Source organism: Chionomys nivalis, chromosome 15 (assembly GCF_950005125.1).
Source record: "Chionomys nivalis chromosome 15, mChiNiv1.1, whole genome shotgun sequence".
In the NCBI taxonomy this organism is placed as follows: Eukaryota; Metazoa; Chordata; class Mammalia; order Rodentia; family Cricetidae; genus Chionomys; species Chionomys nivalis.
In genome coordinates, this window is record NC_080100.1 from 48,274,170 (window position 1) to 48,296,743 (window position 22,574).

At 42.3% G+C, this 22,574-nt stretch overlaps 1 protein-coding gene across 3 annotated transcripts in view; it reads right to left on the reverse strand.

The window, feature by feature from the left end:
- Positions 1-507: 507 nt before the first annotated feature.
- Positions 508-22,574, reverse strand: part of Gfm2 (GTP dependent ribosome recycling factor mitochondrial 2) — a 36,355-nt gene continuing 14,288 nt past the window's right edge. For 2 of the 3 annotated variants that reach the window (XM_057789488.1, XM_057789487.1), the window contains exons 8-21: positions 21,972-22,060; positions 20,251-20,311; positions 19,883-20,062; positions 15,099-15,179; positions 13,951-14,099; positions 12,164-12,304; positions 11,978-12,077; positions 9,683-9,869; positions 7,140-7,216; positions 5,504-5,642; positions 2,553-2,732; positions 2,180-2,295; positions 1,409-1,591; positions 508-777 (exon numbers count right to left, since the gene is read on the reverse strand). In XM_057789488.1, coding sequence (XP_057645471.1) covers positions 640-777; positions 1,409-1,591; positions 2,180-2,295; positions 2,553-2,732; positions 5,504-5,642; positions 7,140-7,216; positions 9,683-9,869; positions 11,978-12,077; positions 12,164-12,304; positions 13,951-14,099; positions 15,099-15,179; positions 19,883-20,062; positions 20,251-20,311; positions 21,972-22,060 — 1,821 coding nt within the window. In that variant the 3' untranslated portion in view covers positions 508-639. Of the gene's footprint in view, positions 778-1,408; positions 1,592-2,179; positions 2,296-2,552; positions 2,733-5,171; positions 5,378-5,503; positions 5,643-7,139; positions 7,217-9,682; positions 9,870-11,977; positions 12,078-12,163; positions 12,305-13,950; positions 14,100-15,098; positions 15,180-19,882; positions 20,063-20,250; positions 20,312-21,971; positions 22,061-22,574 lie in introns of those variants that run through there. The other variant, XR_009058352.1, reaches the window with a different exon arrangement.

Genomic DNA, 22,574 nt, shown 5'->3' on the forward strand with positions numbered 1-22,574 from the left:
GCTCCAAGGGATATTCAAGAGATGTTAACATCCATTTCTGACCTTCATGGGTATCAGGCACACACATGGTATACAAACATGTATGTAGTCAAAACACTCCAAGGAAAGAATGTAAAAAAAAAAATTTTAAATGAGCAATGTTCCTCATAGGCCCAGGCCTTAGGACATGTGCTTCGCAGTGGATGCCATTTGGGGAGGTCCAGGAAATATAGCTTTGCTTAAGGAAGTTCATCACTGGTTGGACTAGAGAGCTCACAGCCAGGCCCTAATTTTGGTTTGCACTCTGTTGTGCTTGAGGTTAAAGGTAGGCTTTCTCAGCTTCCTGCTGCCTTGCTGTCCCGGCAATTACGGACTCTCCTTCGGAACCTTCAGCCAAAACCAAACCCTTTCATAAGCTGCCCTGGACAGGTTGCCACAGTAACAGAGAGGGAAGGGATTCACCCAGGACACAGCGGAGGTGCATTACAGCAAAGCACGTTCCACACAGAATCAGTTCCAACGCCAGTATCCACATCTTTTGTCAAGTTCTTTTTATATACCAAAGCAGTAATTTACCAGCCAATGAATAAAACATGACTCTTACTGAGAACGAAGCAGGTACATGTTTTTTTCTGGGCATTTTTCCGAGTTTCCAAGGACCTAAAGCACTTGGGCCAAACCACTTCTCTGGTTGAGCAGAGCAGTTTGGTCTTGAGGACTCATGGCTTGATAAGTAGAGAATTCTAAGGCAAAAGTAGCCGAGCCTGAAGTCAACGTTCGAAGCACAGTTGAGTATCCCTAATAAAAAGAATTTCAGTTTGTTACTGCAGTATATTTAGGCCATAAGTTTCTTTTCCTGCTGATTGTCTTTAGAGCACAGCAGAAAAGGTGGGCAGAGCTATACCACTGCCTCCAGGTAGATCTTTTTGGGAGGCAGGGAAAAAGGGAAGGGAAGGAACTATTATGGCAAACAGGAGAATTTAGCATAGGTAAGTCAGCTGTGCATTTGTTCATTCCGAGGCCCAGGAATTTGGTGCTATGACTCTGTCCTTCCTCCTTATCAGTTGGTACCCCTGGTGCCTACCCCAGGAGCCAAAGTGCCTGGTTGGGGAAGAGAATGATGCTGGCTTCAAAACTAAGGCAGAAAGAGGAGAGTGGTCGTTCAGACTGACCACATTTTGGTCAGTATGTCATAATCTTTGTGGCCCCAAGGTTGGAAATGACCTGTCTGAAGTGCTGTTTCATAGATCTCACCCACTACTGACGGCTAAAGTCTTCACTCCTGGTAAAGTTTCTAAGAGTGGCTGAAACTTGGCACACAATCTAAAGCTAAGTCCCGATGCCTGCAGGTGTTAGCAACCACCTAGTTTTACTCAGTGTAGATCTCGTATACTAAACAATATGTACAGTTCAAATGCTAAGAACTTACCATCATTTCTGCTAAAGGAACAAATCCTATAACAACTTTGCTGTCCTGGCGAGTTTGAATTTCCTGAATATTCCCTCTTCTTTGGGCCAAGTCTGCCAGGACGGGGCTGAGGTACTCTCCAGTCACTGTGACCTCAAGACTCATCAGCGGCTCCAGCACCTGCTTCTCAGCTTTCTTCAGGGCCTGAAGGGAGTTCATAAGTTGAACAAATTTCTATTCAAGTAAAAGGAAGTTACATAAAAGCTGAAAAACTGAACTATTTCCAATATTCTTGAGCCTAGGGCTCTGGTAACCTCACTTGCTTTAACACTGCAGAGATAGCGTTTTGTAAGAAACCAAGATCATTAATACTTGATCATACATACCAGTGGTCACATGCTGGAGGACAACAACGTCAGCAGTCAAGATGGCAGAAACATTCTCTATAAACAAACCCTTTCTTGTGTAACACACAGTTTACAACCTTAGACTTCAGAGGCCACAAAAGGAAACTGAAAATGTTTTCAAGATAAATGTGTGGGAAAACATACAATGAAGAGAAAAATGGGTCTGGGCTTTGTACCTCAAGAACCAGTTTAAAAATTTTAAAGTTACATTTATTCGTGTGTAGCACATGCTCACAAGCACCACAGGGAGCCTGGGGAGGCCAGAGGACAACTCTAGGAGTCAGGTCTCCTTTCCACTATGAGCTCTGCCAGCACAGCCGCCTGTGGAGTCTGTGGTGCCCACTCAGTGCCCTCCCTTACAGCGGAAACAGAGACCGCTCTCTACCTTCTGGACACATCTTGAGACACAGGCATTAACCATAGTTGTGGAGGTGCCGGGGTGAATCATCAATGAGTGTAATGTTATTGCCACATCTTGAACTGGGGATCCAAGTAAAGGTCCTGAGTAAGGGGGAAAATAAAGCAGAATAATATAAACAAATAGTCACAAAGAATAATGCAACAAAAATACAACTCAAGTACAAAGAAATACAGACAGAACATGAGGTATCTGTAAAACATGGAATAATTAGGAGACTAGCAGTGTAACACCAAGGCAGAGTACATGCTGCTGTGTACAAGAAACTGGCTCAAAATACAGATGAAAAAAGGGATTAAGTCATCAAGGGGGAGACTGTGCTATTATTTGCTTCCCTTACCCTGGAGACATGCACTGTGGACTGCATTTTCAATGGCCTCTCGGGAGGCCTGCACTAGATCTTCACCGACACAGTCAGCATACTCAATCACAGCCCTGCTGGACGGTGCTTCCCCTGGCTGGGCTTCCAGGTCTGCTCTCACAAAATGCCGCTTGTCGCCTAAAGTCCTGTCTAGGGTATCTGAAAACAAACACATTGAAATGCATGAAAAATAAGGGAGTGACTTCAGACAATGCTCAGCTTTTGGCCAAGAAATGAAGGAAGCCAAAGCAAAATGCCAGGAACAGACTGCCAAGGGGTAGAGGCTGCGTTCACTGAAATTGCCTGCTTCTAAAGTCTGAGTCTACTAAAAAAATAGTCTTTAAGATTATCAAATAAATGGCCCAGGGCTGGTGGCTCACACCTTTAATCCCAGCATTCAGGAGGCAGACCGGGCCAGCTTGATCTGCAAAGTAACTTCCAGGTTAGCTAGGGCTGTTACGCAGAGAAACCCTGTCTTGAAAAATCACTCTCTCTCACACACACAAACACACACACACACACACACACACACACACACACACACAATCAAATGAGTGGAATAGATGACCAGATCTTGAAAAAAAGGTAACACTCAGATTATAAAACATCTAGAGAGTATAAAAAGCTAATGAAAACTATAAAATGTGTTCCTCTGCAAATTTCTTTCTTTCTTTTTTTTTTTTTTTGTTTTGTTTTTCGAGACAGGGTTTCTCTGTGGTTTTGGAGCCTGTCCTGGAACTAGTTCTTGTAGACCAGGCTGGTCTCGAACTAACAGAGATCCGCCTGCCTCTGCCTCCCAAGTGCTGGGATTAAAGGCGTGCACCACCACCGCCCGGCTCCTCTGCAAATTTTCAAAGTGTTAAATTTCATATATTCTTTCAGCAACATTTAATGTTTCTTTCCCAAAAAACTTTCTTGAAATATAGGTAAACAGTTTTCCTTGTTTTTGTTTTTCCTATTTTTTTCTTTTCTTTTCTTTTTTTTTTTTGAAACAGTCTCACTACGTATCTCTGACTTTCCTGGAACTCACCATGTAGACTAGGCTGGCATTGAACTTACAGAGATCAACCTATCTCTGCCTCCCAAGTGCTGGGATTAAAGGCGTGCACCACAATGTCAGGCTCTAATTTCTTTTTAAGTGCTGGGGACTGAACCCAGAGGCCTTGCTCTGCCTTGCTCTATGTCCACATTCTTACAGCTCTCCTGACCAGCAGCAGCTACCAGCACTCTACTGACACAAAATGGCTACATTCACCTGAGCAGCAATGAAATGCAGCCACTCAAATCCTACACTCAAAACTAAAAATGGAGCCTTTATAATTCCTTTTGGGCTCGCTACTATGAAACATCCAAGAAAGTATACATAAACTAAAAAATAAGATGAACAACATGAAAGCTAGGATTTCTAAAGAAACAGAAATTGCCAGTACCTACGGTACCGTTCCCACGACTGTCTTCAGTGTCCTCATCTGCATGTACCCTGTGCACATCTGGTTATTACTTCTGCACCTCCCTTTCTAGCAGGCTATGCTCCCACCCCAGCCATGCCCTCCACCTCTCTCAGAAGACACTTCACACTCCACTCTGAACAAGACCTGCCCCTTCCTCCTGCTATTATGTCTCAGGTACTAGTGAATTCGCATCACTCCTCAGAGGAGTGCAATTACTGTCTGCATCGTCTCTTGATGTTTAATGACTCTATGTTTGACAGTGAACGAATTTTTCAAGCTGGCAAATTGGTTCCTATAATCCTGGGACTTTTTTCCCCTTTTTATTTTTTATTTACTTTTTTTTTTTTTTGGTTTTTCGAGACAGGGTTTCTCTGTGGTTTTGGAGCCTGTCCTGGAGCTAGCTCTTGTAGACCAGGCTGGTCTCAAACTCACAGAGATCCACCTGCCTCTGCCTCCCAAGTGCTGGGATTAAAAGCGTGCGCCACCACCGCCCGGCTTTTTTCCCCTTTTTAAAAGCATTTGTTTTCTTTTTTGTATAGTACCTTACTGTGAGATACCCTCAAGGCCTGGGTTGAAATAAAACTCTCTGGAGACCTTCTGCTTCCTTCAGCTTCTTCAAGATGCTACCTACTCACGAGTACCTAACAGGTTCCGTAAATTTAGGCTGAAAACTCTGTATCAGAAGCTTACAATCACGAATCTGGATTCGTGTCTCGATGCCACTGCCTAGCTTCTAAGGAGAAGACTCCCCCACAGCAGCTCTTTCTATGAGGAAGTGGCCTCCATGCTGGGGCAGAGAGGACAGCTGATGGCTGCTGTCTTCCTTTTGAACTCCAGAGTTCTGTGCTAAACAGCTCAGGCATTAATTTAAAAGAGTGTCATCCATGTTTGTCCTGTTTCACTGCTGCAGACGTGCGGTCCAGAAACAGCCCCGGGTCACCGCATCCATGCTTAACTCTTCAAGTTCCAGTGAAATGTGCTCGCCTAGACTCAACAAATTTTGGGTGTGCTTAAGGGCACTTGGTTATCTCGAGCATTTCTGGTCTGCATGCTTCACAACCTGTCCACACATAGTTCACTTTGGGGTAGACAGTGCTCATTGTTATTTCGCTTAAAAGAACCAAATACAGAAAAGCTGGGCACTTACATTCAGGACAGAAACATGAAACCTGCACTTTCTCTAGAATGCTACTCATTTTTATAAAATAAATACAATTCATTGACTTCAAATTCTGCCATTGCAGTGGTGAGTACAGTAAGCACGTCGTCTGCTTCAACAGCGCGTCCTGTCCCACAGCCACTGGAAGACGCCCTGTCTGATGAGCACACGGTAATGCTCTAGGCCTTCTGTGTCTGCAACAAAAATTTTTAAAACCTGACACAGTAAAACTGTGGGAGACACTAGAAACTGTGACCCCTGCCCATTTACACAACTAAACACTGACAAACTCAGAATGTCCAAAATGTTTTATTTTTTACCTGTGGCACGAACTGAGTTTAAGATGGTTTCCCGGTACGCCACCTGCAGAGGCCCTAGATAAGTCTCTAGGCCATATTCCCTCTTGATTCGGTCATGAATAATCTCAATATGTAACTCCCCCATACCACACAGGACTGTCTGTTTATAAAAGGGAAAAAAGATAAGAGAAAATACTATATACAGAGAAAGAATTTCAAAAATATTATAAAAAGTCATGATGTTCATATATTTAAGTAATTTTCCATTAATTACAACTAAATTTCTTTTGAAAAATTTTTGGGGCTCCTATATAAAAATATTACTAACTTTCCTGGCTAGGATAATAGATCAATTATAGTTTCCTTTCATGACAGTTTGGGTGAGTAAATGGCATCAAGTTATCTAACCCCTATATCAAATTCTGGTCAATGCAAAAGGAGTACAATCAATGTTCTGGACTGTGCTTTGTATCTTCTTTGTGTGCAGTTTGTTTATTGTTTATTTATTACTGTATATGTGGTATGTTTGTGTATAACATAGAGGAGAAGCATGTGCAGGGGTCAGAGAACAACGTATTTAGAGGCCTGGGCAGCCAGTGCCTTTACTCACTAAGGCATCTTCTTGGCTCTAGTTTTTAATATTTTATATGTATGGGTATTTTGCCTGCATGTATGTGTGTGCCCTGCTGGTATGGCTGATGCCCACTGAGCCAGAATAGAGAACTGGATACCCTGGACCTGGAGTTACAGATGGCGGTAAATCATCACATGGGTGCTGAGAATTGAACCCGGGTCCTCTGGAAGAGCAGCAAGTACTCTTAACCACTAAGCCACCTCTCCAGCCCCTGGTTTGCTTTTTGACAGGTTTTTACTTGTGTGCAGTCTAAATTCACCTTAAATTTGTAGCAATCCTATTACCTCAGCCTCTCAAGTATTGGAACCAGACATGAACCACCCAAGACCAGGCTAAAACACTTTTCTCTCTTCTTTGGGTGGTGCGAGTTGGGGGTGGACTGTGTGGCGGTATTTTTCAGCCTAGGTCTCATTAAATAGAGCTGGCTGTCATGGAACTCACTTTGTAGACCAGACTGTCCTAGAACTTGGAGATCCACTTGCCTCTGCCTCTCAAGTGCTAGGATTAAGGCGTGTGCCACTACACCCAGCTAAAACCCTTTTCTTAGTCAAAAAGCGGACAACTGTTTGAAGCTATGCTGAAGACGACGCCTTGAAAATGAGGTAAATAGCTTCCCCTAAAACCTCCCAACTACATGGATATTTCTTAAAACGCTGGAGGGAGTGGCAAGCCCTAGGCTAGTGTGAACATGCATATAACAGAGAAACAGGTCTCTATGGTTTCTGACCTCCCTCTACTATGCTGCTTCTATAAGCATCAGTGTAAAAGACACAAGAGTTGAACCTTATTTTAAAACTTCACAAAAGTCTGTATTATGGAAAGTCAAAACTGATGGGAAGTGATCTGTACATGTGAAATGTAATTATTTTAGGGAATTGAAGAGAGTCTTTATTTAGAATGACAACATCATAAAGGGAAACTTAAATTATGAATCAGAGCTTTTTCTTTCATGAGTGTAGACTAGTCAAGGTCATATGAATGTCTTCCTTCTCTCCCTCCTAGGGCTGGATATTAAATACGTACTTGTCCAGAGTCAGGATCAATCCTCACTTTCAAACTGGGATCTTCACGCTGAAGGCGGTCCAAGGCATGATCCAAATCTGAGTGATTAAACAATACCTATCATTATCTTCACTCCATTTCTATGTAAACAATGAGTCTGAAGTGGGGAACATAGAGTAACAATCAGGTACATTGATTAAAAAAAAGGAAATTCCAAAGAGTCATAAATGCAGAGACTAAAACAAGGTAAGACAATTCCAATGAGAGGTGCTTAAGAGTGAGTACGTGCACACATCTCCACAGTGAGCTGGGTACAGTAGCAAGCAGGCTGGCAGCCAGACATCAGCCAGTGAAGAGCAGCACTAGATGAGAAGGAAGGTGCAAGCCAGAGGGAGCACGCACTGTCTTACAAGCCATGCTAGGAAGTCTGAATTATACTGGGAAGCCTGAAGGACATTAAAAGGCCAGTAATGTCATCTGGCTCTACTTCATAAAGACAAATCTAGGAACCGACAACAAAAAAGCCAACAGGCCTTCATAAACACTGGCTACAATGACGAGCCAGCAAGGGGAAGATAAAATGACATCTGATCCCTCTGGTGAGTTCTCAACTCTGAGACGAATCACTGTGTGCTAGGTGGAGTCAGACAACGATAGACTTTACTGATGAATATGCTTGCCTCCTTTATAAAAGTTCCATGGACTGAAAAGTGCAGCCGTAGGAAAGAGCTGAGCCACAGATTAAAAAGCTAACCTTTATCACTGTATTCATTCAAATTGTTCTTAGGTATATAAACCAGGCCTTCTAGAGCTGTGCTGCCCAACAGTAGCCACTGGGCATTTTAAGTATTACTGCTCTGAATTTATAGGTACTATAAATATAAAATGCATACCATATTTCAAAGGCTTCACATCAAAACATAGTACTTTAAAAAGATTTATGTGTAAGAGGTACCCTGACTTCTTGTATGTCTATGCACCATTTGTGTGTAAGAGTACCCTGACTTCTTGTATGTCTATGCACCATTTGTGTGTAAGAGTACCCTGACTTCTTGTATGTCTGTGCACCATTTGCATGCTGATGTCCTTGCAGGCATTGAGTGACAGATGGTTGCTAGTCACCATGATCCAGCACTGGATTCTGGGAACCCAAACCAGTCCTCTGCAAGAACAGGGGGTGCTGTTAACCACTGAGTCATCTCTTGACTCATTAATACTTTTTCTATTACTTCATGTTAAAATAATAATAATAATAATAATAATAATAATAATAATAATGGATAAATATCCCTTATCTGAAATGCTTGAAATGAGAAATGTTCAAATTTCTCATGCATTTCAGATTTTGGATTTTCTGTATCTTTTTCTTTCTTTTAAATGTTTTACAGATGAGTGCCTGCATGTAAGTATGTAGCAATAATTGGTTGTTACTGAGGAAATCAAAGAGAGCATCAGATCCTTGGAACCTGAGTTACTGGCAGTTGCGAGTAGCTGTGTGTGTGCTGGGAACTGAACTCAGGACCTCTGATAGAGCAAGTGCTCTTAATCACTGAGCCGCTGCTCCAGCCCCTCACATCTGCCTTACATTAGATACTGTTCCTTCAGCAACTGGACAAGAAAAGACACGGTTTCTTTCATTACTCAAGGTCTTACATCTACACTCTGATTTCTTTCATGTGCACTCTAGCTAAGTAGATGAAGAACTGCAACCCCACCCAGTTAGAGATTTCCTTTCCTATTACATCATAGGAGATACAGAGAGGAAATAAAGACTGTTCTTATTCTCCCATAATCTGTGAGTCCATGTCATCTTTAAAGGGAATAAAGAAAACTATAAAGTTTTTCTTTAGGTAATCTTCATAACTGAGTATTCATTGAGAGCCTCATAAAGCATTGATGTTTGAGATGAGACCTACAGCGTTTTAAAGACAGACAAGTTCAGGGAAAACCATTACAGTGTAAGCAAGACTATGTCAAAGAAGAGAAACCACAACAGAAAATGGCACACCATCTTCAGGAAGTCAGAACTGGTTCATACTTTATATGCAAAAAAGTGAATTAGTTAAAATTCATGTCCTAATTAATCTAACACACTAGGAGGGCAGGGAAAGGTAGGGTCAATTAATTAGAATCCTATAAAAAGCATTACAAGGCCGGGTGGTGGTGGTGGTGGTGGTGCAAGCCTTTAATCCCAAAGCTTGGGAGGCAGAAGCAGGTGGACCTCGGTGTTTGAGGCCATCATGGTCTACAGGACGAGTTCCAGGACAGCCAGTGCTACACAAAGATACCCTGTAAGCCAAAAATAAAACCAAAAAAACAATACAACAACAAACCAACCAACAAAAGTATTATAAGAATAAGAATGAGAAGTATATGAAAGTAGAAAAATGGCTAAGATATATACAGAGTTTGTAAAAGTCAAAGCGATTTAAGTAAAGCACAGACCAGACCACAAGAAAAGCTGAACAGTAAGGCAAGTAAAATCTAACTCTGTCGTGCAGGAGTTTCACCACTTCCCATACACTACAGACACCAATGAACTGAGACACAAAGACTGTCTGTACCTGGTTGCTTAGCCACTGATGGGGGTTCTATGGTGCAGAAGAAAACAGGTTCTGGGATCTCCACCCCCGCCAACAGCAGACTCTCTGCTTCACTGTTTTTCCCGTGCTTCTTTTCTCCCCTTCCTGCTCGACGGGCTGCAGCTAAGGCGCTGGACTTGGAAGAGACTATGGTGTCTCCAGTGGCAGTCTGCAAGCAAATGGGACAGCTTCCTGCTACACTCTTCCACTCAAACCACTAGACAGATGTTAGTGTAGCACACTCTTCTCATTCAGCTGAAGGAAATGAACTCACAGATCTTACAACTCCACATAAACAAAGCTCATTTACCTCGTGTAATAACTCTACCTAAAATGTCATTGTCATAAGTCCTAAAAGGGCTGGAGAGATAGCTCAGAGGTTAAGAGCACTGGCTGCTCTTTCAGAGGACCTCAGTTCTATTCCCAGTAACTACATGATGGCTCACAGCCATCTATAATGAGAGCTGATGCCCTCTTCTGGCCTGCAGGCATACATGCAGGCAGAACAATATAATACATAATATATACATAATAAATAAATAAATCTTAAAAAAAGCAATTTGGGGAAAAAGGGTTTATTTTTAAATAAATAAATTCTAACAAATAATGAAACATATATAATACACACCAAACCAAAATTTACTGGCAAAAAATGTATTCATCTGCCTGAATTTCCCATCATGGCAAGGCAGGTTCACTAAAAACTCATCATGTTTTTAACACCAGTTAAGAATTTATTTCTTTCTTTCTTTTTTTTTTTTTTTTTTTTGGTTTTTCGAGACAGGGTTTCTCTGTGGTTTTGGAGCCTGTCCTGGAACTAGCTCTTGTAGACCAGGCTGGTCTCGAACTCACAGAGATCCGCCTGCCTCTGCCTCCCGAATGCACTCGGGAGGCAGAGACAGGCAGATCTTTGTGCGCTCGAGGCCAGCCTGTTCTACAGAGTGAGTTCCAGGACAGGATCCAATGTTACAGAGAAACCCTATTTTGAAAAACTGGAAGAAAAAAAAAAGGAATTTCTTACTGTTTTACAAAAAAAAATTCTCTATTACCTCGAATATCCAATTAAGCAGAACACACAGAGAGACACTAAGAAGAAGCTCCATGGGGATAGAGCAGTATTTTACATCAACTTAAGATATGCCCATAAGTAGTATGGACTGCACATAAACTGTTTCATGCTCTGCTCATGTCAAGGCTGTGCTGGGCTCCCTCTGTAGACAACTCCCCAAATGTTTACAGTGCTCCTTCAAATATGCACCAGGAGCAGTCCTGCCTTCAGGAAGACAGAGAAGACAACAATAATAAAGCGAGGTTCAGTCAGCATGGCAGCACACCTTTTAGTCCCAGCATTCAGGAGGCAAAAGCAGGCAGATATCTGAGTTCGAGGCCCGCTTGGTCTACAGAGAAAGTTCCAGGACAGCCAAGGCTACACAGAGAAACTCTTTCTCCAAAATATCCCAGGTATAAAATTCAGACCATGGAAGTTTTCTCCTAAACATTTCTGAAAGCTGCAGTTACTTATGAAGAGTTAAAAAGGTTAAAGTAACAATCTTTATCCCAATATGAGATGTGCCCAAGTTTAATAGAAAAATACATTTGACTAATCTGAACTAAAAAAAGTTTTAACCCACCCAAACCAGATGTGGCTCTAAGTGTATCCTTCCATTCACTCTGTAAATGTCTAGGTGGTCTCCATTGTGTGTAAGCACTGAAGTCCACTGCAGACTGAGAACCAACCAAGAACAAAACACCCAAGCCCTGGCCCTTAAAGAGCTCTTGATAGCAAATGTCTTTCATCATTATCTCATCAGTTGTACGGTTAGATCAAACTTTCTGTCATGATCAACCAGGCAAACACTCACCAAGCATAGCAGTAGAGAGTTTGAGACCAGCTAGGGATGGACAGCAAGCTCAAGGCAAGCCTGGGCAACTCAGTGACGGAGAAAGAGAGACCCTTCCCATACCCCCCACAAACACACAAATAGGTGAAAATTCCATGCAAATAAAACAGTATTTTAAGTACACTTGACATACACATTTCAACAAGTAGTAGACTTTACTTGGCGTTGAACTTCATTTGACTATAATTCATTCTGTCTGTGGGTTTCTCTTAATCTGTTTTTCTTTCTAACTAATGTATGGCATTCAGCCAAATTGAAGACTATGCCATCATATTTCATATAATGACATTTAAATGATTTGTAAAATTTTTGCTAATATAAACTATTTATAAATCACATTTACTTGATTTGCTATGGAACCCATGTGGTCACTCACTTGTTTAAGACCAACTGTCAAAGCAATGTTACCAGCAGTCAAGGAAGGGATCTCTACATGCTGGTCAGCAAATGGCAAAAGCAGACGACTCATTCTCTCCCTATAAAAAAAACGTAATTTATAACAGTAAAGTACTTTGAAATAAATGAGTGCAGTTTTAGAAAACAGCCAAAATCTTCCCCTTACGTGCAGTTTCTGTTGATGTTATGGATGGCCAGCTGGGGCTTCAGTGTGCCCGAGTAAATGCGCAGGAAAACCAGGGGTCCTCGCTGCTTGTCGTGCAGTACTTTAAATGCCAGTGCACACAAGTCACCCTTATACCACTGCCTGCAAGACAAGGGAGGCATTAGAGAAGGCCCAGCTCTCTGCACAGATCACCAGGGTTCTCCAAAGATCGCATGTATGTTTAGTAAAATTATCCAGGCCCAGGAAGTAATGACACTACAGCCCTCTCTTCCATCACTGACTAAAATACTTCATGGAGAGCTTACCAATAAATCTCCACAACTAAAAGGGAAAATAATGGGTTCTCTTTCAAGTACTGCCATATTTGCAAAATCTTCACTGCACAAACTCTCTCCTTAAAAAGCGCACCCTCAAAGGTCATAAAACCAAGGAGTCCAAAGGATAAATGAATGTTCTTTCTGTTGTTGCTGTCGGGCCTCTCACTTCACCTCGTGTATAGCTGATAACACCCCCAGTCTACAGAGGAAACTGGAGCTTGTTCACAGAGACCGTATTCTTAAAGAAATGTAAAGCTTTGAATTTTCCTGAAGAGACAGATTTTTGTGCATAGGTGCATTTTTCTGAAAAAAGATAAATGGTATTTTCATCAGTCTCAGGGAAGTCTATGACACGAGTAAGCTAAGCACTTCTGACAATAGTCTTTCTCCAGTCGCATTCCTCCTTAGACTTCTGCTTTTAACTTTAATGGTTCAAATAAGGAAATTTTCTACATGCCAGTACTGGTCCTTATGCTTAACAAAGATGAATTCACTCGATTTTTTAGGTTGTGGGAGATGAGTTCTATCACCTACACTTCACTGGATCACCTGGAACAAGGCTACATGAAGCCATGTCCACGCTCACGTCTCACGATGCCTTTCCAATTTAAATGTGAAAAATCACTGTTCTTCTTAACATAAAACCCATTTCTCCGCTATTCTGCTTAACGCTACTTTAGATGTTAGAAATCTATTATGCAAGTCCAGAGCTGGACAGCAGGAAGAAACAATCATCTTTTTGAAAAACAAAACCACAGAATATTTACTATAAGAAAATCCTGAGGCCGGGCGGTGGTGGCGCACGCCTTTAATCCCAGCACTTGGGAGGCAGAGGCAGGCGGATCTCTGTGAGTTCGAGACCAGCCTGGTCTACAAGAGCTAGTTCCAGGACAGGCTCCAAAACCACAGAGAAACCCTGTCTCGAAAAAGAAAAAAAAAAAAAAACAAAAACAAAAAAAAAGAAAATCCTGAAATCTAGATGAATATAAACAAATCTACTAAATGAGTAACCTTAAAGAAAAACAAAACAAAACAAAAAACCAAAACTCCAACACAGATGGCAGAATCAACTTTCTGGGAAAAAAGCCGCCTGCACAGTTCTACCAACTATGACAAGTCTTAAAAGAAAGCAAAAATGTTTTCAAGTGAGACTTACTACGGCTCTGTATCATTTGCAGAGATATTCTTACCACTGTCTTCTATTTTTTTTTTTTTTTTTAGTTTTTCGAGGCAGGGTTTCTCTGTAGCTTTGGAGCCTGTCCTGGAACTAGCTCTTGTAGACCAGGCTGGCCTCGAACTCTCAGAGATCCGCCTGCCTCTGCCTCCCGAGTGCTGGGGTTAAAGGCGTGCGCCACCACCGCCCAGCCTATTTTCTATTTTTTAAAGGCTACTTTAAATGGCTACTTTTATCAAACAAGGCCTTTCATTTTTCCAGGCGTACGGATTTAATATATTTGGTCACATACTTACAGAAAGCCATACTCGCGCTCCTCAGGTGACGGCAAGTACATAGTAATGGCATCCAGCAAGGGCTGCACACCCTTGTTCTTCAAGGCACTCCCACACAGCACAGGCACTGCGGCCCGAGCCAGCGTCACTCTGTGTATCGCGGTCTGTAGCTAGAGGCCGACACAGAGAACGACATGGATCTGTGCACAGTATACGTGTCTCCGTGAGACTCTCCCAGCCAGACGCTTGTCCTGAACGCCGTGTAAGCCAGCACTCTTCCCCACACCTGCACCACTCTGTATGGCTCCACTGTTCTGTCACCTTAATCACTACCCAGCACGTGGATGTCGGTGTTGTCTCTTGTTCCCTAGAATAAGTCTATGTGATGCTGAAAAATACTGAAAAACGGTTGTATGCACTGGGGCTGATCTCTGCATCACAGCCGGCTGTTGTATGCACTGGGTTGTATGCACTGGGGCTGATCTCTGCATCACAGCCAGCTGTTGTATGCACTGGGTTGTATGCACTGGGGCTGATCTCTGCATCACAGCCGGCTGTTGTATGCACTGGGGCTGATCTCTGCATCACAGCCGGCTGTTGTATGCACTGGGTTGTATGCACTGGGGCTGATCTCTGCCGGCTGTTGTTTTCTGCAGATCAGAGAGCTGCACTTACCCATGGGCATAAGTTTCGAAGGCAGCTAGAAATTCTGCTGGCCTAGGAAAGGGGCAGAAGTAGGTTCTCTTCCTCTGAGAACCAGGACCTCAGTCCCGTTTAGAGAGCTACCAATAAGAGAAGGTTAACTGACCCTGACTCTATGGAGAAGACTGCACACGCTGCTGGCACTAAGCACTAATAGGAGCAGTGACTTTTATTTGTAAGCCATTTTTTTTTTAATTTGTTTGTTTGTCAAAACAGGGTTTCTCTGTGTAGCCTTGGCTGTCCTAGAACTCATGCTGTAGACCAGGCTGGCCTTGAATTCACAGAGGCCCACCTGCCTCTGCCTCCCCAGTGCTGGGGTTAAAGGGGTGTGCCACCACCTAGCATAAGCCATCATTTTTTAATAGTGTAAAAAGTTAACACACACATATACATGCCCCAAAGACAGAAAAAAACCAAACCATATTCACTTAGTAAGATTTTGTTTAAATGACTAAATAACACATTACCTTTTCAGCTGGTACCAAATCAAAATTGTCACTAAATTCTCCTAAAACCAAGTCAGCAAATTCATCATCTAAATCCGCAACCTGTGAAGAAAGACAAACTTGAGTAACTTGCATTTAGTGTCGTCCTTAGCTAGCAACTTTACAAGTGTGCACCAGAGACATCGCTCAGGGTAGCAGGATAACCTGCCGTGCACAGGTCAAACAACTTGTTACACCTTTTGAAAACACAATTTGTTTTTTTTTTTTTTCATTTGTTTTTGCTTTCCAAAGAAAAGGAAAGTGGGAATTGAGAAAACACTGTGAATCTCCTGAAGTCACAGAGAGCCAAAGGTGGATGTTATCACATTATCTGCTTAAATGCCTAATGCACAACGGATGATATTCGTAGAAAAGCCTGGCAGTTTGAGGATAAGCCAGGGGACTTTTCATCCATAACGTATCAACCTGAGCTCCTTTAACGTTATGAGTACATAATGATCATTAGATTTCACAGGATTCCCAACTGAGAGATCTGATCTGTTACCACAGCGACTGAAGTAAGACATTTCGCTTGCTGGTTGTTGGCATCACCTCAACAACACAAATGCAGTTATCTAGTTTGTGCTTCTCATACAACTTCCAACAGAAACAGGTATTTCAGCTGACAGCAAGCTAATAAAACAGGCTGGGCACAGTGGCACACACCTGCAAACCCAGCACTGAGGAGGCTGAGGCAGGAAGACTGTGAGTTTCAGGATAGCACGGGCTAGAAAGCGAGACACTCATAAAAAACAAAAACAAATCATAATCCTAAAACAGTTTTAATTGTGGATGCTAGTGCAAAGGAGAAAAACATTCACACTCAACAAGAAAAACCAACTGTAAGTGTAGTGGACATGGCAGAGACAAGGCTAACTGGCCTGGAAAGCAGCAAGTTGAACGTGAGGTTAAAGCTGATTTCTGAAATTGGACCCCCTAGAGACGTCCTCCCACTACCAGCCTGTGCAGACTGCAGCCATGTTTCATCACTGCTCCGTTTGGTAACTCACAGGAAAGCTACACCAACCCAACTTTCTCAGAGACCCTGATAAAAGGACAAAGGAAACTGTAGTTCTGTGTCCTTGTCCTGGAGTGGACTTGGCAAGGCCAGCATGATGCTAGAGCCAGTGCCTCAGGAGTCAAGGTTGCAGCTTCTGGGGACCCGACTCTTCCCCCAGTCCTAAGGCAGCTGTGTCTGAGGAACCCTGTGCTCTCTTTGCCAACATTGTCTGACTTAGCTCTCAGCTGACGTTGCCCAAATTTCACCCTGCAAGCAGTATATAAAATGCTGTACTTCTTAATAAACTTTTGTAGCATAAGGCAAAATTTGTACAGGCCTCACCTCACAAGCCCAGTTTTTATCTTCTCTGTTTCTCATGCCATGGCACCACCCATCAGGACCCTGCCACTGAAGAACAACCTGCTGGTCCAGGTCACTTTCCTCTTAGGGCAGTAGTGAGGATCTATTTATACTTTTTAATCATACTTACAGAACATGCAGTAAGTGGCCCACAGTATTAGCTATTATTATCCAAAGATGCCCTAAGACACAGAAAGCTGATTCTAGTTCATACTTACGGTCTCAGTTTAAGATAAATTTAACTGTGGTTCAAGTTTTACCATCATAATCTCTTTAAAGCAGTTTGCCATCATAATCATTTTTAGGCATAGCTCAGTAGTATTAACCTCATTTGTACTACTATTATGCAATCTCCAAAGTGTTTCAATTTGTACACCCAAAGCCTACACAACTCTGCTCCTTCCCCCCGCCGAGCCTCTGGCAGCCACCATTCCACTTGTGTCCCTGGATCCCTCACAAAGGAGGCACGAGCACTTGTAGCCCAGCACGTCACTGAGCACTGATGCACCCGACGGCAGAACTCCCCCCCTTTCAGGGGAGAGTAACAGTCCCCATTTTGTTGGTCTACTCATCGGTTAATGTTAATCTGTTAACTGTTGAGGCGTTTCCGCATTTGTCTACTGTGAATAACGCTACTAGGAATGGGGGTGGTTTCAAGACACTGTTTTTAATTCTTTGGATTCCAATACCCCAAAAGGAATGTCTGGAGAAGCCTCCATTTGGTGTTTCCCATATGGTTTCTTTATTAGGATGTATTTGTGTTTGTGAGTGTGAGTGTTTTGTCTGCATGCATGTATGTGCACCACATGTGTGCTTGGTGCTTGCACAGGTCAGAAGAAAGCGTCAGATACTTTGGAACTGGAGTTACAAACAGCTGTTAGCCTCTGTGTCGGTGCTGGGACTCAGACCTGGGTCGTCTGCAGAAACAAGTCCTCTTAACTACTGCCATCTATCCAGGCCCTGCTGTATGGCTTTCTATTGTAAGCCTGTCACTGCATTCCCACTGCAGTATACAAGGATTACACTTCCTCTACACTCTTCAGGACACACTTGTGGGGGTTCTTTTTTGTTTGTTTGGTTTTGGTAGCTAATGCACTTGAGATGATCTTGTTCTCTAATTGTCTCCACATTCATACATTCACACAAAGATATTTATATACACATTTAATCGGCCCCTGTTATTAGCCACTGATACCTCATTCTCTTAATGGACATCATACACTGTCATGTCCTAGCAAATATCAATATGTGCAATTGTGTTTTGGCTACCCACCTAGATTATAAGATCCTTCTTTATGCCTACAACTGTTTAGTATTAAAATTGCACATACACACAATCTCAAAAAGGAATGAATTATGTGTCCAATTCACGATCAATGACAATCTTGCTCCTGCTCTTTTTATGCCTTATTAATCTAGAGAAGCAGGTCTAGGCCAGGCATGGTGCATACGTCTTTGAACCCCAGTACTTGGAAGGCTGAAGCAGGCAGATCTGTGAATTCAAGGCTGCCTGGTCTACAAGGCAAGTTCCAGACCACTAAGGACTAGATGAAAGAAAGGAAGGAAGAAAGGAAGGAAGGAAGGAAGGAAGGAAGGAAGGAAGGAAGGAAGGAAGGAAGGAAGGAAGGAAGGAAGGAAGGAAGGAAGGAAGGAAGGAGAGAAAGCAATGTAGCAAAGTGGGTAGCAATTTGAGCTGATGTGCTACTGAGCTGAGTTCAGATCCCAGCTCCGCCTTTCATTAGCTGCAAACCTTTTAAACACTGTGTCTGTCTCCGACTCCTTCTCTCTAGAGGGATGGAACGGCTGTGAGACTAGGAGTGCACGTACAGCACTTAACCCAGAAAACACCAGGCCCTCAATAGCCACTGTCTCGATACCAGTCATTAGGATGCTCATTATAAAGTCAATGAATACTGTAAGATATAAATGGCAAATAATTTCTCTAAATATGTCGACCTACATAAGACAGACATTAGAAAACGCTGCCAGCACCTGTCTGGGCTGAGCAGGTATGGTAGCGCACACTTGCAACCCCACTCAAGAGTATGAGGCAGTAGAATGGCATGTTGTAGGCAAGTCTGGGCAACACAGTCAAGACTGTCTTAAAAATCTTATCTTTACTTGGACCAATTCAATTGTGAAGTGAAAACTCAAAGATTCAAACGCTATGCTGTAAGATTCAAGAAGCGTAGCATAGGTATTATCGATATAGTGTAAGTATTACAGCATTAACAACCTTGCTACATTCTATCAAAGTTTTGAGAGACCTGAGCTACATACTGAGTATAATAAACTCGTGGCTTTAATTTTCTAAGGAATTTGACATCTGATAAAGTAGAAGATAGGCAGGCTCCTTGATGCAGAGATTCTTTTGTTGAGTTTTCAGGAAAAATTTCCACGTCCCAAAGGAGACAGAACACAGTGTCTCTGTCTTTTGTTTCTTGGAGACAGGTCACTGTGATTCCAGATTGGCCAGGAACTCACTATGTAACCTGGGTGGGCCTTACACTTGCATCCATCCTTCTGCCTCAATCTCTGAAGTACTGGGACTACTATAATAACACATCAGAGCACCTCAGACACTGAAAATACACTGTCACAAATGTATTTACAGTGACCAGTCTCCACCAAAATATAAAACAAGAAAATACAAACAATACCACTCCACTTATAAGGAGAGAATATGCAAACTAATGCTCAGATTACCATAATATGCTGGGGTATAGGGAGCACAGCTCAGAGACAAAGCACATGCTTAGCATCTATCTACCAAGTCCAGGTTCAGCTCTGAGCACACACACAATAGAACCATAGATGACAGAGATGACTGAGCAGTTAAGAGTACTTGTTGCTCTTGCAGAGGACAAGTTCATATATCAGCACCCACATGGCAATCAACAACCATCTGTAATTCCAGAGGATCCCAATGCCCTTTTTTGACCTCCCTGGGCACTAGGTGTATATATATATACATACATACATATATACACACACACACACACACACACACACACACACATATGGTAAACACAAATACATGCAAGAAAAACACCCAGCCGGGCGGTGGTGGCGCACGCCTTTAATCCCAGCACTCGGGAGGCAGAGGCAGGCGGATCTCTGTGAGTTCGAGACCAGCCTGGTCTACAAGAGCTAGTTCCAGGAAAGGCTCCAAAACCACAGAGAAACCCTGTCTCGAAAAACAAAAAAAAAAAAAGAGCAAATAACCCTTAAAAGGATGTTCAGGTAAAGGGAAAGCAGGCGGCTATTTTACTTGTGGCAGACACATCAGCGTCCATCTTCATTCACTGCATTTTACATAGTACATTTGTAATTTTATATAAAGTTTCACAATAAATATGTCAAAAAGCTACTAAACACATACAGAATTTTAAAATAAAGTATTTACTTGTTCAATTAAGGAGTTCCTTGCTTCAATAGTCTCCTTCAGCAATTCCGGATCACTTGTTTCCAAGAGGGGTTTTCTCTCAAAGTCTTTTCCATCACCAGAGTTAGAATTCCAGAGAAGTTTTTCTTTGTTTACTACATCCACCACTCCTTGGAAAGTTCTGGCTTCACCAATCGGCAGCTGTAAGTCAGAGCGTGCTTCATATTGTTAACGATACAAATGCAGAACCCGCCGGTGACAAGACATCTTACCTGATCATTTCAACCAAAACCTTCAGCTGTACTCACAGTTGGAGTTTGTTTCAAAGTGTGCATGTCACAATAAATTGATGGGGAAATACCAGAATGTTATATCAATTAACCAATTACCTGTAGAATCAGAGGCTTTGCCTTTAACTTCTCCCTGATGCTTTCGACGGCATAGTTAAAACTGTCAAAAGCAAGACCATCCATTAGAAACAGTAAAAACTTCTGGGTTAAGGAATGTTTTCTAAAATAACACTTTAACCATAATGTTCACTATGTCAGTTTCCCACAGGGCAATATCTTAAATAAATGTGGTAATAGCAATTGAATATTTACCATTATCTCAACATGGGGAAGTTTAAGGAACTATTTTTGCAAACTTCACATAGCCAAATAGTGATACTAAGATTAAAGTTACACAGATAATTAATTGGAGTTAAAGATTTTATTTGAATTAAGTATTCTTTCTTCCTTTTTTTTTTTTTGGTTTTTCGAGACAGGGTTTCTCTGTGATTTTGGAGCCTGTCCTGGAACTAGCTCTGTAGACCAGGCTGGTCTCGAACTCACAGAGATCCACCTGCCTCTGCCTCCCAAGTGCTGGGATTAAAGGCGTGCGCCACCACCGCCTGGCAATATTCTTTCTTCTGTATGTAGCTATATACAGTATTGATTTTCTTCCAAGAGCCAGACTGACTAATGTTGTGTGTTTTAATCTTAGGTATTAGTATCACATGCTACAATGCTTGTTTCTATGCTAACATAGGGTGGCCACCTATAGTACATACACTACTTGTATATACATGCACATCACTCTGGCCCCAATATCTCTGAGAACTAGCCTAGAATCCAGGCATTGCCCTCTTCATCACTACAGACACTAAGTCAGCCAGTGAGTACTTCTATGGACTACAAGAGATTTCAAATAGGAAAGGTTCAAAGTCTAGCAAATGTTTCAGGTTGCTGTGCCATTAGCAATCAAGGGTATTTTAAACAGAATAGCCAAAGAAGTCACATAAGCACAAAGCACATGACTGTGGCCTTGGATAGTTTAACTTTTATCACACTCTCGTCACTGATTGAGATGCCTTCCTACATTTCCCCCACAATCCTAAGCATTTTTGATTCACTCTTGCTCACATTTCATCAGCTCCTTTGTATATCTTTGATTCTCTATGTTGCCAGTAAAATGTATCCATTCTGGCTTGCCACTCTAGATAAGCCTTGATGTGTGGGCACTACATCTCAGCATCAACATCTTCTGCTCCTTCCCGGTTCCGTTTTGTTGAGCCTAATGCCCACTAACTAAGGAAAATCAGAAGACATAGAAAGACCCCATTCTCTGAGTTAACTACAAGAAACAAACCTGCTCTCTAACTCTAGCAATCAGGAGGTCACAGGAGCCTTCGGGAGCAAAGATGGTATGCTGCTCTCTAACTCTAGCAATCAGGAGGTCACAGGAGCCTTCGGGAGCAAAGATGGTATGCTGCTCTCTAACTCTAGCAATCAGGAGGTCACAGGAGCCTTTGGGAGCAAAGATGGTATGCTGCAGGGCTCCACAGACAATTCACACAAACAGCAAGTCTGCACTCCACCAGTACTCCACAAAATGTGCTACACAAATCCAAACGGCTCACCACTTAGCAGATCTCAATCTCAACTACAATGAGCTGTTTGAAATTATTTTAAATTGGTCTTTAAGATTTTATAAAATAAACTTTATAATTATATACTACATATATATAGTTTAGAATTATACTTTAGAGTTGCTTTTTCTAAACTTAAGCTATAAGCCATGACTTGTTAGTGCTTTGTAACCTAACAGCCGAGAAGCACTCTTCACATACCTTGCTCCAGTTTTGTCCATCTTGTTTAAAAAACAGATCCGGGGTATCTTATGTTTGTCAGCTTGCTTCCACACAGTGAGAGTCTGGGCCTAAAGCAAAATTTAGAGAAAACGCCTGTGGTTGTTGTGAGACACAGGGTGAACAGATCCACGAATCTGTGTGATGTGGAACTGGGCCTGATGACGGCGGAGAATCAGAACCCTTCAGTGCATTTGCAGGGGCCTCCTCACTCCCAGAGAACACAACAGGGAATAGATGAAGCGACTGGAAGATTCACACTGCTTTAGGTGAACTAGGTTTCCACACAAAGTGATTTAAGATGCGGGAGACACCTAGAGCTCTCAAAAGGGAACTTGAGTTGCAACCAGGTCTACTTCCTGTTTCACTTTATTTTTCCCAGTATGAAATAATGAAGTAATTTGTTTTAATTATTATTTTTAAAATCAGGTCTCACAAAGCCTAGGCTGGCCTGGAACTCATTATACAGCAAGGCTGATCCTGAACTACTCATCCTCCTGCATCCACCTCCCAAGCGCTGAGATGACAGGCAGGCGCCACCACATACATCTCCTAATGTCAGTTTTTGATAGGTAAAAAGGATTT